The sequence below is a fragment of the Diadema antillarum genome, unplaced genomic scaffold (genome assembly GCF_040938485.1).
Source record: "Diadema antillarum isolate AM-2024a unplaced genomic scaffold, OU_Dant_1.0 seq00000724_RagTag, whole genome shotgun sequence".
NCBI lineage: Eukaryota > Metazoa > Echinodermata > Echinoidea > Diadematoida > Diadematidae > Diadema > Diadema antillarum.
In genome coordinates, this window is record NW_027271627.1 from 368,268 (window position 1) to 387,891 (window position 19,624).

Consider the following 19,624-nt stretch of genomic DNA (forward strand, 5'->3'; position numbering starts at 1 on the left):
AAATGAAATAGAAGTAAGTGGGCAATTCCACAATTCCTGTTCAAATTTATGTTATTAAAAAGTAAATGCCTTAAATTGTCATAATCGGCTTGCTTTTTATCTCTCCCACTCCCCTCCCCAAACCGCTCCATCCGCCGACTCCTCGATCTCCAGAATGGTAGAGTCCTGTTAGTTTGGGTGCTGGGTTTTTGTTTCTTGTTTTTTGTTTTTTGTTTTTCTTTCTTTCTTTCTTTCTTTCTTTCTTTCTTTCTTTCTTTCTTTCTTTCTTTCTTTCTTTCTTTCTTTCTCTCTCCCTCTCTTTCTTTCTTTGTTTGTCTCTCTCTTTCTGTCTTTCTTTCTCTCTCTCTTTCTTTCTTTTTTCTGATCGTTTTCTTTTTTCTTTTCTTTTTTTAACTGGAGGGGGGGGGGGGGAATGGATCGTCTTCAGTTGATTTATGCACTGCCGCAGTTATATGACCCCAGTTTTAATCATTGATGAAAGTTTGAGGGAATCACGGATATTCCGTTCAAAAGTATAAGTAAAAGTATATCATATAGATAAAACATAAATACAATTCAACATATTTTCACTTTCTGGCATGATAAAACATCACTTAAGAGCCTGTTCCATGTAGAAGACAGAGAAAGCTAAAGGGGACTTTCTATCACATGGGCATTTTGATGTATGAGTTAAATGCTGGCCTTCTCCCCAAGGCACTTTGTTCAATGAATGTTCAAGAAAAATAACCAAACTCATGGATATTTCACTAGACAAGCATCTTCTTGCCATTTGCCTTCTGTCAGAACGAAGGTTGTTTCTTGCATAGTTCTTTAATTTTCACTGGTCCAAAATTTTGGAATTCTCTTGATTCTGTATACTAGAGATATAGGCAGGCAGTCTGTCACTGCATGAGTGTCATATTCAAACGTAAACTAAGATATTATCTTTTAAATAAATATTGTGTTGAGTCATGCTATTTTCATTGTGTTTAACCTGAATAATCTCTCCTGGTTTCACTTATGCAGGACTTTAACTTTATAATTATAATCATTACAGATTCATAAATTCTTCATGCATGTTTATAAACGAGGGAATGCTTATATTTCTTATAAATGGTCATTCGACCTCTGTAAATATTTTCATGTACTATGTACTTTGTAATCTCTATTTCATCATTTAGTCTAATTTCTATACTGTGTGTTGATTTCTTATGCAAGAATATGATGTTTCTTTGTTGATATCATCTTGAACATCGAAGAGAGACAAAGAAATGAACTTGAACTTGAACATACTACGAATCATGCAACTACCCCGTATGAGGCGACCGTGACAGCAGCTAAAATGCATGTCAACAGAATGGAAATCAAGAGCATGTTTACACTTCACGAGCTAATCATGAAGTGCTGAGAAGCTATACACTGTACCTCTCAAGCAAGCAGGGTTGTAATACTGAAAAATTAGTGTGCGGCAGCTGCATGTGTATCTGTGTGTGTATACGTATGTATGTCATACTATGTGTGTGTATACGCGTGTAAAGTGTGCTGTTTGCACCTGTGCATGCTATACACGTTTTGTTTGCAGCTGAACATGGCAGCTCTCAACAAAAACCCGGCGGGAAGTTCCAGTCTCAACGTGGAGCGGTCAGTTCGGAAGGGAATCCCACGCGGCCGCTACTTCAACGATCGTCCCGACTCACCAAGCAATCAGGGAAATTCAACAATTGCAGATATATGGGAGGTAGGCCAGAATATGTCTTACAGATCGTTCAAATCATATCTCGTCGGTGAACTCGATTTGTATTTCTGTCTAATTCTAATGTGTAGATTCTGGTGGGTACCATTTTCACAGACCTGTGTGGTGTGTGCTGTGCATACGCTATTGCCGTACCGCCGCGCTGGCTGCACCTGCCTGTGCGTGCATGCAGCCACAGCACACAGCACAGCCGCGCCGGGGGGCCTCGGGGCCGGGTCGGGATAGGGTATGGATGGTATGTTTTCTACTTGGTAGTGCTAGTCGTCTAACAGTAGATCTGATAATTTTACTTGGTATTTGGTTGGAATCCTCCTGAATACTCCCTCTGGAGTCTTAACTTTAATTGAATATTTCATTAAGTAACATCTCTTTAAATTTTAGCTGGATCATTTTGTTTAACAATTACTAGGCCTAGTAGTTACTCGGATCGAGGGGAAGTAGCGTTTAATTCCAGCCGTAATCACGGCTGTAGACGCACCCGTCTAGTGTGTGGACTTCCAATGCCACCAATCCAGTCTGAAGGATTGTACTTTGAACTTTGAACGTCTGCTTCTAATGGGTTTGGTTTTAATGTTTTGTCGTTAATGTGTAATAACTCAAATCTATTAATTATTTAACGTCTTGTGAAAGCAAGTCAGATGATGTGCTTCTTGTCTTGCTTGTGGAAGTGACTGTGTAGTGACTTCCATCCAAGATGGCATGATTATGATTATGAAGGATAGCTTAGTCACAGAAAGGAGGTCCTTTCAAACCGCAAATAAAAATTCGACATCCCCATGCGACTGTGAAATTACCCAACTGAAGCCAAGTTACCATTTTTCCCAGTGTGCAAGATATGCCACCATTGGCTATTATAGCCATGCGTTGTCTATAACTATAATGATAAACTCTCCTGCTTTCTACTCTAAGTTTAACCGTTAAATTAAAGGAACTGTACAGTACTGGTTGAGGGGGGATTCATGTTTTGAACATTATTAAGTGAGATAATGAGAAACCTCTTATAAGATATTAAAGAGCATGTAATTTTAAGAAGGATTCAACGTTTATTTGATGAAAATTGGTTTTCAAATGGCTGAGATATCCAAAAAAGTGATAATAATAAGGCGACATGCCACATCTTTATCAGGATCTCTTTGTTTCACCTTGTTTTTGGATATCTCAGCCATTTCAAAACTGATTTTCATCAAATAAACTTTTGATACCCCTTAGAATTGCATGCTCTTTGACATCTCATAGAGTGGTTTCTGAATATCTCGCAAAACGTAAAAAGGCAAATCCTCACCTCGACCAGAACTGTACACACCTTTTAATGTCTTTCACAGTGCTTCAAAATCAGTCTGTTATCTATCATACAGTTCTAATGAATAGCAGCAAAAGACTCAATCAGTCTGGTAATTTACATTGCTAAAAAAGTTATAAGCTAGCTGGTAAATCCACCTGTTCTAGCTAGTTACAGTAGAGTCTAATAATAGGGACTGCATATCATTGCTGTATTACTAGACAACAATAAACTCATGAACATCATTACACAGCCCTGTCGCTGTGCAGAAGTTGCGACTACACTGTCTGGTACTACAGTGGTAGTGGTAGTTGAAAATGTTGACAGTGATACATAAATTGATTCGTAGACACAGTACATTTTTCTCTTTCCTTTTTGCCATTCAGCACTGTGACTATCAATTAGAATTTAATTTCCATTTTCCAGTGGATAATTAACAATATGAATACAGTGTGTGTCATTTTTTGTATTGTTGTTGTTGTTTTTTATCAGTATTCCCATCGTCCAGGCCAAGCTGTTTCATTTGATCCTGAGAAGATGAACAGATCCATTGACCAAAGAAGAGAAAACAGGCATCAGGCGAGGTACGTGTAGGCAAGCTGTGTGCAGTCTTTGCTAAGGTTATAGACTCTACTATTACTGCAAAGTGTAGCCAGAGGAACGTTCAAACGCTGAGCCAAGCCAAACAGTGAACGACTTCCCGATGTGCTCTGAAAGGGTACCAAAAGCGTGCCAAAAGTTCGCAATGAAGAATTCGCGTAATTAACATGCACATACATCATAATGGAAAGAGTTCATTTTCTTTGTTCGGGACATCTGTAAGTTAGTTTAAGTGAGCCAGGTGAATGACCCTTTTCCTACAAAGTGTGTGACCCCTTCTAAAAATTACTTATGAGGTGCGTTTTCTCAACAGAGCACTCAAACGATCCAAATCAGGCACAGTTCAGTATGGTTCTCTTTAGTTCAGTTCGCGTTGGTTCGTATGCACCCTTCTATATTGTCCATGTAGCAGCTGTTTTGCCAACAATTGCACAACTTGCTCGGCCTCAGCAACATAGACTACGCTTCACAGTACTGAGAGAGGCTGAGAGCATGGCCTGTTTTATTATCGAACTAATATACACACAGTGTGTAGACATTGTGTGAGTGTGTGTCCTTTTGACGTAAGTTTTACAAAACACTCAACATGTTGACCAGGAGATGCTGCCTACTGTTGATGGGTCACACCACATACTTTGGACAGGGCAGGCACCACGTTTCTAAAAGTGTGTGTGTGGGGGGGGGGGCTGTACCAGTTACCTGGTACCACTTTCAGGTTTCATCGGCTGCTGACAAGCAAGCAAGTAAGCAAGTAAGCAAGGAAAAAAAAAAGAGAGAGAGGAAGACCTTCGGCGCAGTTCTCTGGTGCCACTTCCGGGTTTTATCATCGAACAAGCAAAAAAAAAAAGGGTTTTACCCGCACTTTTCGGTTGCCACAGCTGCCACTTTGGTTTAACCAAACCATTGATTAATTTATTCATTGTAGTCTACACTTCTCAGTGGCAGGAAAATCTTAATTTAAATACCGATAACTATTTTCTCCTGAAAAACGGATAATTCTCATATCACATTCCATCACAGGTTCTTAGTGATGCACACAAGCACTGCAACCAAACTGTCTTGCAATTCCCAATTTGTGAAATATATGACATACAGTGGTGCACAGTAACATTGATTTGTACCTAAATGAGATATTGATTGATTACTGCTATGAAGACTTTTAATGATTACTACCAATTTACATTGTACATGTCGCCTGATATAAGAGATGTACCAGTATGCTGTACTGGTTGTTGAGTTACTGTATGTCCGGTTGACAATGTTTCAATCTAAAGTGTTATGCGTTATGGGTTACATGTGCTGTCGGTTTCAGACAAATTTCTTTAGTCCCACTTTATTTCTACTTGTGTTTGCTGCAGGCATGGAGATCTCTCCTTCAGTCTTCTGAACAGATCCATAGAGCCGAGGGAGGAAGTCCGCAGCAATATTCTGCAGCATGATCGAATCAGGAAGTGTATCCTTGAGAAACGTTCATGACGTCTCTGAAATTGCAACTGATTGACATATTGCCCTACATCGATGTAAATAGTCTCTGAAATTAATGCAAGAAATAGAAACCTGTTAGATAATGCATTCCTTATCTTTACTTAAGGATGACATCTACAGATTTTTGTTGACTTTGAATGTACAAACTGTATACTGTATATGCCTGTGTGCTCTCTGATCATGGGGGGTCTAGGGCAATTTCCCCGGACCCTTCCCCTGACCCTAACCCTAATCCTAATCCTGAACCTAATGCTAACCCTAACCCATACTCTATACCCCAAACCTTACCCTAACCCTAATCTTTACTCTAACCTTATCACTAACCAGTATTTAGCCAGGGGGTACTTGCCCTTGGGGGTAATTGCCCTGATACGATCATAGGTCCAAGCTAGACATCACTGATTAAGACTGGAAGTGAGCAGTGTTGAAAGTATTAGATTGAAGCTTTACTACTAGTATGCTGACTAGAATTTTAGGGTTACAGCTCGTTATTCCGAAGGTTCGTTATTCCGAAGGCTCTTTATTCCCAAGATTCGTTATTCCGAAGGTTCATTGTTCCAAATTTCATTTTCGGATTAACCAATCTTTGGAGTAACGAACCTTCGGAATAACACCACAAATTTTCGGATTAACGAACCCTTTTTTATTTTCGGATTAACAAACCTCTAGGTATAGGGAATTTGCGTGTTTCAGATTAACGACCCTTCGGAATAACGAAACTTCGGAATAACGAAACTTCGGAATAGCAAACCTTCGGAATAACAAACAGCACCCAAATTTTTAATAGTGCATGCTTGGCCATGTAGTTGGCAAACTCTTGTGCGTAGAGCGTCTCTCTAACAGGAGTCTTCTGTGTGCTCTGACTTTGCACCAAGGCTGATGTATTCAGAGTTTTTTTTAAAGGGGAAGGCTAGTAACTGATCAGTGGAAATCAGTGGAAATGCTGGGAGATGATTGTTCCAATCCTTATGGGATTCATTCAAGAGTTCATTGTATATCTATTGTTGTGTGAAAATGATTTGCTTCAGAATGGTCTCATATTCAAGTAATGTGCAGTTTAATGCTTCCAGGTTAGCGTCCCTGGTCAGTGACGGAGCATTAATCTGCACATTACTTGAATATGAGACCGTTCTGAAGCAAATCATTTTCACACAACAATAGATATACAATGAACTCTTGAATGAATCCCATAAGGATTGGAACAATCATCTCCCAGCATTTCCACTGATTCCCACTGATCAGTTACTAGCCTTCCCCTTTAATGTCAGTAACAGCAAACAAACATACAAACTCCTGCTATATTAGTGGAATTATTATCTAGTAAGAAACTGTACGGCTTGTGCATAAAACACCTATTTTTGATTTAAAAAAAAGAAGAAATGATGGTAATTTCTAGTCCAGTATTCCTTGACCATGTCTCACCACCGCAGCGATTGGGCTTCTTGAACATGCCACCGGCATCCAGGGCACGCCTGGACCCGTGTCCAACATGTGGCCTTACAACCAGGGCATGCGGACAGCAGGAAGTGAAATGAGGCGCAGAACATGTGAGTTGCAGACACTTCAACCAGGGATGAACAGAGAGCAAGAAGTCTAGTCATGAGTTTAAAACAACAACAACAACAACAAAAATGTCTTCCTCAGTGTACTGATGTTGGTTTCTAGCTCTTTTTGTTCACAAACAAAGTACACCAGTAATTTGAAGAAGTACTCCACATCAGAAAACTAAATGGGCTGTGACGCGAGAAAAGGGCCCTTAGGGCTTAAAATACCGAAAATGAGTTTTCACAATCACATTGAAGAATGAACTCTGACATATTTAGATATGCAAATTGTTTTCTAAAATTCCAATCCTAAATGCCCCAATTATGACATATAAAAAGGTATGTTTTGTCCAAATCTTGCCACTTTTTGATGCGTTTATGCATGTGCGCGCAGCTAGCTACCCAGTAGCTGATCTTATTTTGGCCGTATTGCTTTGTCAAACTTCGATCCGTTTTGTGGCGTTTGTGCACGACAGTGCTAAGGGCCCTTTTCTCGCGTCACGGCTCAAATATTTCAGGGGGAAAATGTATAAATGTAGCAATTTTAGATATATTCCAGAATTTTGTAATTGTATGAAATGGAAGTTTTTGAAAAGAGGAAGGGATCAGGCTGTAAATATGCCCTCTGATTGTTATATTGTTGCTTTGTGTATACACATGTTGTTGAAAACTGTTGCTCTGATTATGCTCTAGACACACCCCAGAAGCCTCCGATGACGTCAGAGTTTGATGTGTCGGACACTATTGGGATCACTCCTGGACGATCTTTCCTCACTTCATCGGCCAAGGTTAGTCTACAGGCTCTGGGTTGTTGGGGGGGGGGGGGGATGCAGGACATTGTGTTCTAACGTCTTTAACTTGCTCCCTGGTTTATGTCAATCAGAGGGAGACTGTTGAATGGGTATGTGCATGGTATGGAGGAAAATGTGAGAAGTAAAAATAATTACTCCTGGCAGCTGATAGGAGACAAGAAGGGAATCTTCTTCTGAGCCAGCAGAGTCATACCTACTGCCTTTGTCACGAAAGTGTCCACGTCAGAACAAACCTGCAATGATTGACCCACATTTTTTCCCTGCTGCCAATGCTTGTGAAATGACATTACAGACCTCATCCTTGTGACCACCGCATCTAATCCTTAACTTAGGATAATGGTATATGTACCAACATCATCACATAATTGACTGAACAGTTAAAGCTGAGACATTCTAGATCAAACGCCATGACCACCCTTCAAAGGCAGATGCAGGTGCTATACAGGAAGAAGCATCATCGTCATTGTCATCATTATCATCATCACCACCATCATCACCATCATCCCATCATCATCATCATCATCATCATCTCGCAAGCTCCTTTAGAAGGGCCTTTCGTGGTTTTATGAAATATTTTGTTTGTCATAACAAGACTTTACTTACAAAATGACCATCCTCTTCAATCCCCTCTGCCACCCCCAACCCACCAAACAGCTGTCCAGTTCTGTCTTGGAGCCAACACGAGACCTCCAGGCTTCCCTGGTCTCCAGCCCTCACTACAACTCCCTGTTGGACCAGACAGAGATGACGGAGGATATGACCAGGGCTAATCTACTCCTACAAGAAGATCCTGGACAACTTGGTAAGTCATAACACCAAAGTTTGTTAAATCTTCCACCCCTTTCTACAATGTAGATCTAGCACATCATTGAGCACTATTGTGTATACTGTGCATTTGATACTGGAATTGAAGTTTCACACCCATGTATCAAATGTGTGTATCCATCATTTTTTGATAATGAAGTTCTATACTAACTGTTAAAACTAACTTTTAAAGTATTTTGTATGTGCAGTAACGGCATTACTACACACATCTAGGGCAGGAAAGGTAAGAGTACTGTATTGCCACCAAAAATATGCCTTTTCAGCCATCAGAATACTGTAATGCAGTCTATGGTAACATTTGCAAAATGTTAGAATTCAAAGTCAAAGATAAAGATAAAGTCTATGCCAGTGAATTCACTACCATTTTTTGGTAAAATTGTAATGATGTTTGAATTCAGAATAGTGCATCCATATATCATGTTCCTGTAGCAATTATGTTACTGTTTTGTGCAATAATTGTTTTTTTTTTCCAGCAACCGAGGGGATGTACAATGACTTCCTCGCAGCCTTCAAGAAGCACCAGTCCCTTGTTGATGTTTTCACGTTAGTAGGGGAGTACGAGAGGCTGTGCCATGAACAAGTGGCCATGCTGAATCATCTCATTGCCAAGACCGTCCCTGGGCAGAAAAGGTCAGTGACATCCAGTCAATAGACAGGCCACTACCACTCTGAGTTCTACACCACTGTGCATCACTTTGCATTGCCAATTTTTCTTATGCCTTAAACATTTACAATTCATACATTTTTAATGTGTGCAATTTTTCTCTTTCAAATATTCATTGATTTAAATTACTTCTTTGATTCTTCTGCTTTCATTCAAAGCAAAATAGTATCAGGATTAAATTTATCTTTAACCCGTTTAGGACGGACTGATTTTGCTATAACACACATTTCCCATAGACACCTGCTTGAGTATTCTCGGAACTCGTCCTCAACGGGTTAAGCAGCCAAAGGAGTTCTTCCTCGCAAAGTTCGGTATAAACCCTCAACATGCATCCTGATTTGTCTCCTTTCCATCAGTTTCTCACGCACACTTCAAGTTCTGCGTCTCCTCAACCAAGAGAAGGCCACTTGGCGTCTGATCGCCTCGTTGTACCAAGACCGGCAGATGTCCGCAGATGACCCGGATGATATGCTGTCAATTACTGTGGACAGAATCCATGTGAGCTAATTACTGCGAGAAACTGCTGTCATATTTTATTTTCCTGAACAGAAACTGAAGGTTGCTGTTTGATTGTCTGTCCACTTCAAATACTTTCAGAACACAGAAATTAGTGTGAAATCATTCCTAGATATGCTACTGTTTAAATTCAGATTGTTTTTTTTTTCTCGTAATACCTCTTCTTCATCATTAAGAGACATACTTGTGTGGTACATGACAGTATGGACAAGGTCTAGAAATCAGTAATAAACATTGAAAATGCATTATTTTTTGTTTTTCATACCTGTTTTTGTACAATTAGATTGGATTAGAATACTATAAGCTCCCAAGAGGGCGAAATCAAAATTTGGCTCTACAGCATGTCACACTGTTCAATTAAAATAGAAGTCATGTAATACCAAACAAATTTATCCTAACATGACTGAAAGTCACCTGAAATACTCAGAAAAAAAAGTGGAGAAGATGTTTGGATTTCTCTTTGTAAACTTGCTTGTACCCTTCTGCTCTAAAAAAATGGTAATTATGGCTGTGGAATTTCTTGGGTATATTATAATTTACACAGGGATCAGTGCACAATCATTACCATTATCTTCTTGACAAGTGTTTTGAAGGAACTTGTGATAGGTTTGGGGTAGATTCTCCCTTTAGTGGCGCAGTCTTGGCCATTGTAATTTTCAGTGTGAGAGGCTAACTTCGAATGAGTATTCATAACACACTTTGTCTCTGGATTAAATGTATTTGTTTCTTTTCTTTTTTTTTCTTCAGACGGAGCAGTTGAGTGAGCGAGAAATAACAGACGGCCTCTTTGAGAAGGATGCCATGGTAAGACAGCATCAGATCATTGTGGACTGGCTGGAGAGTGTGACCGCTGACCAGCTGGCCATGTCTCAGGACAAAGTGCCCTTCTACTCACAGTCGGTGTGCTGGTCAGTATCTTGGAGGCAGATCTCATGTCCATGTTTAAACCATTGCTATCCTCACCCCATTTTATGGTAGTATAGAGATAATGCACAGGTGAGAGTGTATTAGTGCAGATGTGGCACACTCGAAGTGTGACATGCACAAGGTGCAGCCGAGTGTATGTGGCCTGACATTGTAAACAATCACAAACTTAGACCTGTGCATTATTTGTTTTATAAAGTTAGTCTATGCATGAACTATTTTTCAGTTACTAGTACTTTGCATTGCATGACAAAGGGGCCCCTCTTCGATCAGCTTCGCAGACAACCATATGAATTAAAGCAACTGCTTGGGTTCATACCAGCCGTACAGACCTTTTCTGCTGTACTTGTTAGGGGAAAAAAAAATGAAGAGGTCACATACAACCCATTTCAGTGCGTGTGCTTATAATTGACTACATTCTTGAACCTTCTATAATTCAGATTAAACCTTTTGAACGTATAACTACCTTGCAATGTAAACCTCTACTTAACAAAGGAAGGAATTGATTTTACTTGATATTGATTATGTGTATAGAAATTGTGTATTCATAGAGATTACATCGCAGAGTAGTGTGATATATGGATGATGTGACCCAGGAAGAGAAACATTTTCATGTACTGCACCCCACACAGACACACAGACACACACACACAGGCAAGTTCAGCAGTGGGCGGTGCAATGCTTTGTAGAGGAGCTCATCTGAGTTTGATATATTTGTTTCGTTTCTGTGTGCCTTGTATTATAACTGTAGGAGGACCCCCCCCCCCCCCCCCCCCCCCCCACAGCTCTGTTAGTACTAAACAGCAACCATGTCGATGCATTAAGCAAATTAATAAGAGCCTAAAAGATGGGAATAGTGGTAAGCACCATCGCATTTTTGTCCACACCAGGGAAAATACCCTCCATGCTCTCCAGCAGAGGGTTGTGTCAGGGTCAACGTCTTCCAGAGAATCGACCGTGAGCTCTCTTGACCCCGACGCCCCGATCCGAGAGAACCGCCCCCTGGCTGACCTGGACAAGGAAGATGAACTCAGGCTCCTGCACAGCGTCTTCTCCATGATCCGGGCAGGCAAGCTGGAGGAGGCCCAGCGGCTTTGCAAGGACTCCGGCCAGGCATGGAGGGCGGCCTCCCTGGAAGGATGGAGACTGTACCATGACAGGAACATGGCTTCAGGTGTGATGGGGTCAAACCTGCTCTGGGGTCAGGCCTGCTTTGGGGTCAAACAAGATTTGGGGTCAAACCTGCTTAGGGGTCAAACCTGCTTTGAGGTCAATCCTGCTTTGGGGTCAAACCTGCTTAGAGGTCAAACCTTCTTTGGGGTCAAACCTGCTTTGGGATCATATCTGCTTTGAGGTCAAGCATGCTTTGGGGTCAAGCATGCTTTGGGGTCAAGCATGCTTTGGGGTCAAACCTGATTTGGGGTCAAACCTGCTTAGGGGTCAAACCTGCTTTGAGGTCAGGCCCGCTTCATTGTCACACCTGTTCTAGGGTCAGGCATACTTTGGTTTTAGGCCTACTTTGAAACAATGCATTTTATGTTACACCTCAGCTTTGTATGAGTGCTTTGATGACAAGTTTTGTTCTTGTTTTGAGGTTTATTTATTTATTTATTTTTTTTGGTCTACCTATTCTATTTCATGTTTTCATCTGTCAAAGGCTTAGTTCCCTGCTTCTTTTTGTCTTTATTTCAGGCTATGAAAACCTTTCTCTGCATGTTCATTTTTTAGGTCTTGATACTATTAAATTTGATTGACAGTGTGCCCAAAGTAGCTGGTCCATGTACAGGTATAACCTGCCTGAATACTTTTGTTATCATTTCCATCTTCAGTCGACAACTCGGGCGATTTGGCACCCATTGAAGGCAATCCCTACCGCGACATCTGGAAGAGCGTTTGTTGGAGGATGTCGGAGGACGAGAGATTCCACTTTGTGGAGAGAGCCATCTATGCTGCCCTCAGTGGCAACCTTAGAGAGGTTTGAACAATCCTTTGCTAATCACCCATTTCAGATAATATGCATTTTTATATTCCACATACTAAGAATGTTGCAATAGGATTGGTCCAGAGCTGATCACGTGATGAAGCGTAGTTTTGCCCATCACATCACCTGAGAAGAAAAGTTTGTTACACTCTATGTTGATAGTCCCTTTTGTTTCGCTGATCTCCACACAGTCCACACAGTCCTAACGCAAGATGAGTACGCGCGAAATAAAAGTGCGTTGCACTGTGGACTATCATGTGACCTCGGTTACTTGATAGTGCACAGTGCAACGCACTTTCACTTCGGTGCCGTGCGGTGCGCGCAGCAAATTCATTGTTTTGTCATCTACGCGCACACGTAGCCTAAGCCCTAAGGATAGGCCTACCTAAAGACAGCTAAAACGGTTTCAGATGTGGAATAAAATGGGAATTTCTAGGACCCTAGATGTGGAATATAAAGCAAATAATCAACTTTTAGTTTCAGGCAATGAGACAAACGATCACTTCCTCGGCGATCTGAATGTGTACACTATCTTTCCTCAGCTACGCTTCGGAAACATAGCTACATCCAGATCGCCTCGGAAGTGATAGTTTGTCCCATCACCTTCACCAACGTTGATTGTTTGCTTACTATCATCATCGTAATATGTAATAATGTGATCTGTAGGTAGTGCAACTTTACTCTTCTAACTTGTGGTGGGGTTTGTACTGCTTGGTAGTAGAATTCAGGAACACTGGGAGAGGAAGGTGAGTATGACAGAGACAAGGAGGGATTGAAACATGTTATATTTGATTTGGAGATACAGTACATAAAAGTGCATTACTGAGGATAATATGGTGATATGAACACTCTGTTCTTCCAAGTTGTGTGATTTTGTTACAATCAGGGATAGGTAGAATATGAATGTATTTGTTGGTTCTTTTTCATCTTGCTGTCAAAGTCTTTTTTTCTGGTTTGCGAATTTGTCTAAACTCTAGGTTTGCTGATGGTGAAGATGGAATAACCATGCACTGAATTCACATGTCTTTTATAAACTTTACCCACATGATTTTCTTGTTCAAAAACAAACAAACAAACATACACAAAAACCGGGATGATACAATATGATTTGGTACCCAGGATATCTGCAATAACATGTTGAGGTCTTTTTCTTTTTATTGCATTTGTAATTTGGAATTAAAAACAAATATGTATAGAAGGTTCGAATCTACTGAAACTCACTCTACTCATGTAATTGAACTTTGACCTCCAAGTTGCTGCCAGCATGTGACCTGTGGGAGGACTGTCTGTGGGCTTACTTCAAGGTTTTGGTCGACCAGGAAGTAGAACGTGAGATCCGAGCCCAGCTGAGGCCAGACAGACCTCTCCAGAACCTGCCCCAGGGCTACTACATGAAGGAGTAAGTCCTGCTTGATTAATCTCATCGTGTGATTATCACAAGCGCGGCTGTGTTTTTTACAGAACCACGCATATTGAGGAGTAATGATCTCCAATCTACGCCATGTTTGGGCAGAGCCACGTTACATGACGAATACATTAAGCCATGCACATGCTGTTTGGCAAAGCCAGGTGATTTAATAATGAGTATGCCAAAGCATTTTATGTGTCTCAAGAGATACACGGATTTGCCAAATCAGTTGGTAGCTCGGACATAGGGTGGTATTCTGAAATCCTTCCTAGGAAGAAATTTCTTCCTAAGTCAGGATTTTTTCCTAAGTGGTATTCTGAAAATCTTCCTAAGTTTCTTCCTAAGTAGACTTAGGAAGAAACTTAGGAAGGGGGTGGGAATATGCAAATTTCTGACTTAGGAAGAAGTTGGTATTCTAGAATGCACTTAGGAAAGAATTTTAGGAAAATATTTAGGAAAGCTCCACCCCTGTCCTAAGTACGTTGTTAAGAATAGCAAACTGCAAGCATCGTGATAGGCGCGCTTGTCAGTCATTGCGCGCACATGTACTTTGATGCACGAAATGAGCGTGAGAAAGGGAACGTGCCGCGCACTCGTGTATTTGACCCTACGTCACAGTAATATGCGATTGTCATTGGCAGACATTGGTTAGTTCCTTATGATACGGCATTTCGTATTGGCTTAGGAAAGGACGTGGGTGGGGATAAGGACGGCTTAATTTGCATTAAGAAGTGCCTAGGAAGAAATTTCAGAATACCAATTTTGTCTTTCCTAGGCACTTCCTAAGTTTCTGACTTAGGAAGAAACTTAGGAAAAAACTTAGGAAGATTTTCAGAATACCACCCATAGTCTTTTAATTAAATTGGCAAAACCGTGATATCTCAAAGAAAAGAGAATCATTTTCAGCCAATATCAGAAATTGCTAAAATATAACTTCAAATGACTAAAAAAACAAATTGTGTTGAAGGTCCACATTTTGACAGATGAGAGACCAAGCATAACTATATAGGAAAAGTTTAAAATCTGGAATTTGACCAAAATTTGAGATGTGTGGTTCTGCCAAATCATGGTCGTCCTTTTTGGGGGTTTGACTTCCTTTTTGAGGATAAAAAATGACGAAAGAGCACACCTATAAACTTGCATCATAAGATCATATTGATATCTCTTTGCCTAATTCTTTAGCTGAAAACATCTTTTAAGATGATTAAGATTTTAATCATTCAAGTTATAGAATATCAAACAGCTACAGAGTCATTAAGGCTGCATAATTGTAATACAGTCGTGTAATGATTTTTGGTCAGACTTCATGTTAGTGGACTGCAATGCATTGGGGGAAAAAATGGTTTTGAAACCTAGTTACCGTTGATGTTGGTACACATCACTACTCTTGAACTTCATCCTTTTACAGCTTGACACCACCACAGATCTTCCAGGAACTCCACGCCCATCCAAACCAGGTGAGTACAGCCAGAATTGGTATGAATTCAAGTCTAGCAAGACTTCCTCCCTGGTTCATTCGTTGTTGTAACACTTCCAAACAGTGTTTATTTTTCACAACATGAACTTTGGTGCAGCATCCTCTATAAAGCTTGTCCAAAATGAGTGTCATGTCACACTTACTCCTGTTTTTAATTGTAAAGTCTTAGCAAAATGGAAGGCTGCTACTCTCAGTTTTTGTGCTTATGGCCAAGTAAAAATAAGAAGAGGTAATATCTTAACTGAGAATGTGACAATTGTGCTTTCTTTGCAAGGTTTCCCCATTTTCCTGGATTCTTATTTCTGTGTCTTTATTACAGAATGTAGAAGCTCAAGCCAAGGAGAAGATGCATCTTGTGCAGAAATACATCATTCTGGGAGACGTCGACAGTAAGTAAAGAGTTGGGCGGGGGGGTGGGGGGGGGGGGGGAATTTTTCTCGAAAGTGGACTAAATTCTGTAAGGGATTAAGATATCCTGCGAAGTTTTGTTGGTGTTAAGAAGCTTGATGTACTGCTGTGCGAGGCAGTCTCATGACTAAAAGGTATAATTTGCTTGTATGTCTGTAAATGGGTAAAATAGCAAAAACAAACAAACAAGCAAAACGAAGGAGAGAAACTCCTTGCAGTATTTCTTTTAGTCGCTTTCCTTAATGTGTCGAACAATAGATTTGGTCACATTAGAATTTATTCCTCTGGTATGTTTTTTGAACAGTGCATATGAGACAGTATGGTAATGAAGGTACATACTGGAAATGAAGTTCAATGTGATGAACGGATGGGAAACACAACTCAATTTTACACACAAATTCACACACAAACTAAAAACACACACACCAAAGCATAACACACGCACAAACACATAAGGGCAGCCTAGGATGGGTACTAATTTTCACGAGGGTGTGGTCACTGGTAGTTAAGGTGCCAACATATGAACACTCCCTATTTGTCCACCAGCTCTTCTGGAGGAAATGAATGACTGGCTGTGTGAGACCAGCTCTCGCCCCTCCCATCACCTCGTCCGCTTCATGGCCCACCTTGCCCTCATCCTACGTGCCTTGGGTCTGCAGACCAGGGAGGAGATATGTACTTCAATCATCGAGGCCTACGTCAAGGTACCTCTTTAACTTCTTTAAAGCAGAATGAAACCCAAATGCTATTTGGATTGAATGAATGCAGCAATATCAGTAGAGCACATCAGGGAAATTTGATATGAATACAACAGGCTGTTCTGAAGATACAAATTTTTTGATGCAGCCATCGGTGGATTAGAAAACTACAACAATTTGCAATGTCATGCATGGACAGTGATATAAAAGAAAATATAAAGAGAATTCCACAAAATTTGATTTATCATGGAAAGTGCACAAGTCATTCCCTTGACTTGTTACTGGCATAAGTACTGGTAGTATTTTTCCCTGTGCTTACTGAAAGAGGTAAATCAAGCACTTTTTTGTTATAATAGAAGAATAGAAATATTTTGAATATCATCTGTGAATAATTTTGGCCTATTGAAATATGTGTATGCAGAAATATGTCCCGAATTGCTCTCTGGAATCCCCCTGATTTTAGTGTGCGCATAATGGCAGCCCTGTTATATGGCCTTGGTGGAGATTTGTGCTGTCTCTGAGTGCTTCTAGTTCCCTCCACCAAGAAAGGAGGCTATGTTTTCTTCAGCATTGGTTTATCTGTTTGCAAAATAACTCAAAAAGTTGTGAAAGGATTTGAATGAAACTTGCAGGAAAAGTTGATAATGACACAAGGAACAGGTAATAAAATTTTGGTAGTGATCCAGGAATTTTTATGGACTTTTGAAGGATATTTTATCTTTTGGCATATAGGGTCAATGAACTTGAGAGTTCAAGCTATGTGTACTTGAGGTTTGCATTCGCTCACTATCAAAAAAGTGTGCTCTGCTCAGGTGAGGCACCGTGCAGCTGGAAGCTGGTGACATAAACAAAATGCTTCTATCTTGGGAAACAAGGTGATTTTCAGCATGCTTGTATGGGTGGAAATGAGCCGTTTGGCAGAGGTCTGTGCTTTCTGAGTGCTTCTAGTTATGTACATGTTAAAAACTGAGAAATATTAGAGGACTGTGTAGGTGGTCAATAAAGACGTTGTCATCTTGTTATCTGCCCTCACCCAGGACCTGTTGGCAGACCAGAGGACTGAACTGGTGGCTACGTACGTTGCCCAGCTTCCCCCAGACCTGCAGGTCACGTGGTATGCCAAGTTCCTTGAAGGTGAGATGAATTCACACTGCCAAGAATCGTGTCATTAATTGTTTGTGCGTGGAAGATAATTTTTATGCAGAAAAAGGCAACAACAGATGTACAGGAGTATTCCAAAGAGAGATCTTGAAAAAATACTAAAAGGAAACCAACATGATTGAACAAAAATTAAAACAACCACTCCCCATCCAAAAAAATGAAAACAAAGTATCTTACATTTTTCACCCATTTGAAGAAGTCAGGCAATGTAATTTTACATGTACATGTACTGAGCATTTTATAATGCTTTGATATTGCAAATTTATTCATATTATATTCATCTGTGAATATAACCATTGCAAGCCACTATCCACCATGTTGTAGTGATATGTGACCGTGCATCACCAAACAAACAAAAAGTAGCACCTCTTGATTTTATGTGAGGACTCAAAAGGTGAAATGGGTCAACCAAGTCAATCTTCAGTTTTTTTAATTTTCTGAAAGAGCTATCCTTCTACATTATCCTTCAGTTTGGGATCTTAACATGAATGGGAAAGCGTGTTTCTAGCAGTTTTTCTACAACCCTTTATGGGAGAAGAGTAGAATGATCAGGTATGTCTTCGAGGCCACTTTTCATGTCTTGAAATCTTTTGCTCACTCTTCACTCTCAAGTCTTATAAATTTTGAAAGGATGACGCTACTGCTTTGAAAGTTAGCATTAATCATGGACAGAATGTGTTAATAAAACATGCACAATTTCAGCTTAATCTGATAATCCCTTCATTGTTGTTGCTCTGGTGGTTGACATTCTGTGTTTTGTCCCTTTCATGGCACAGCTAGCACGACTTGGTAAAGATAAAGCGTGTGCATAGACCGTGTACTTCAGCGCCTCTTTTCTCGGTTCACACTTTTCAGAGTGTGTGCTTTCTTTCCAGTATTTAGGTAGGTTAGGGGAGTCCATTTGAATTGAGTTATACATCATTTTAAAGCTTAGAGTCTGCTCTTTCAGAATCTGCCCTTAACTAAGAATCCATGTCTGGTGACTTTTTGTTGGTGTTGTGGTGCAGGGTCACATATTGAAATTATCCAATAAGTCTGAATCCTCGTTTTAATGAGGATGGGGGGGGGGGGGGAATGTTTGCTTACTGTAATCATGTTTGTCTTGTCCTGTGTTGATCGTAGGTGTGACCGACCGAGACCAGCGACAGTACTGCCTCCAGCTGGCAGAGGATGCAGGTGAGTCTGTGTGTAGTGGGTATCTCAATAGCAAGCTTTAGATCCAAGACGCTAATGCTAAGATCTTGCTGTTAGGCTAAAAATGGCGTCCTGCACATGCGTATGGCAGCTGTTTCCATGGTCCAACTCGGGAGGCTGCATTGTCTTAGTGTTTGCGTCACAGATCTAAAGCTCACTGTTGGCTTGGAGACTAAGTGGCGACCTGGTGGCGACTTGATTCTCACTGGTTTGCGGAGACATCTCTCTGGTTTGCGGAGACATCTCCCTGGTTTGCAGAGACATCTCCCTGATGTCTCATATAGACTAGCTGGGTCTCTGGGGAGTCTGAGTGGTGACCTGGTGGCGACTTGAGTCTCGCTGGTTTGTGGAGACATCTCCTTGGTTTGTGGAGACATCTCCCTGGTTTGCGGAGTCATCTCCCTGGTTTGCGGAGACATCTCCTTGATGTCTCATAGAGACTAGCTGGGTCTCTGGGGAGTAGTGGGAGAATCAAAGTTGTTAATTTTTTTTTTGATTTTATCTAGTCTCCAGCTGGTCTCAGAAAAGTCTCTGTGACTTCTTAGAGATGTCTCCTTTCTGTGAGGACCCGTAGTGACATACTGGTGACGATGTGGAGACATCGCGGAGACATCTCTGCAATTGAGAAGACATCGCTGAGAAGTCCCTGCAACTGACAGAGATGTTGCGGCAGCGTTCTTGCAACTTCAAGGCAAATGATTTGTAACTCTATTTGAAGACATCTCAGACATGGCCCTTGAGTAGCCATCTTGGTGAGAGTGCAAGCCATTTGTGAGGAAAGATGTCTGCTGCTGTAACAACCTGACATCCATCCCTGCTGGGTGCCACAAACCCTCACTCCTGCTTGCCTTAGGAGCGACTGAAGCTCAACTGTTCGAAGATTAAAATCAATGGGTGCTTGCTTGTTACAAGCATG

At 40.8% G+C, this 19,624-nt stretch overlaps 1 protein-coding gene across 1 annotated transcript; it reads left to right on the top strand.

The window, feature by feature from the left end:
• Nucleotides 1–1,567: 1,567 nt before the first annotated feature.
• On the top strand, nt 1,568–18,690 carry LOC139738143 (nuclear pore complex protein Nup107-like; the record flags this gene model as incomplete). Its single annotated transcript, XM_071648803.1, has 17 exons — nt 1,568–1,717; nt 3,504–3,595; nt 4,970–5,064; nt 6,527–6,643; nt 7,334–7,428; nt 8,107–8,254; nt 8,751–8,907; nt 9,298–9,439; nt 10,205–10,365; nt 11,272–11,555; nt 12,211–12,356; nt 13,616–13,761; nt 15,179–15,227; nt 15,567–15,636; nt 16,202–16,359; nt 17,391–17,487; nt 18,637–18,690. Coding segments are annotated over exons 1-17 (2,161 nt in total), but the record flags the coding sequence as incomplete, so codon positions are not given.
• Nucleotides 18,691–19,624: the final 934 nt, after the last annotated feature.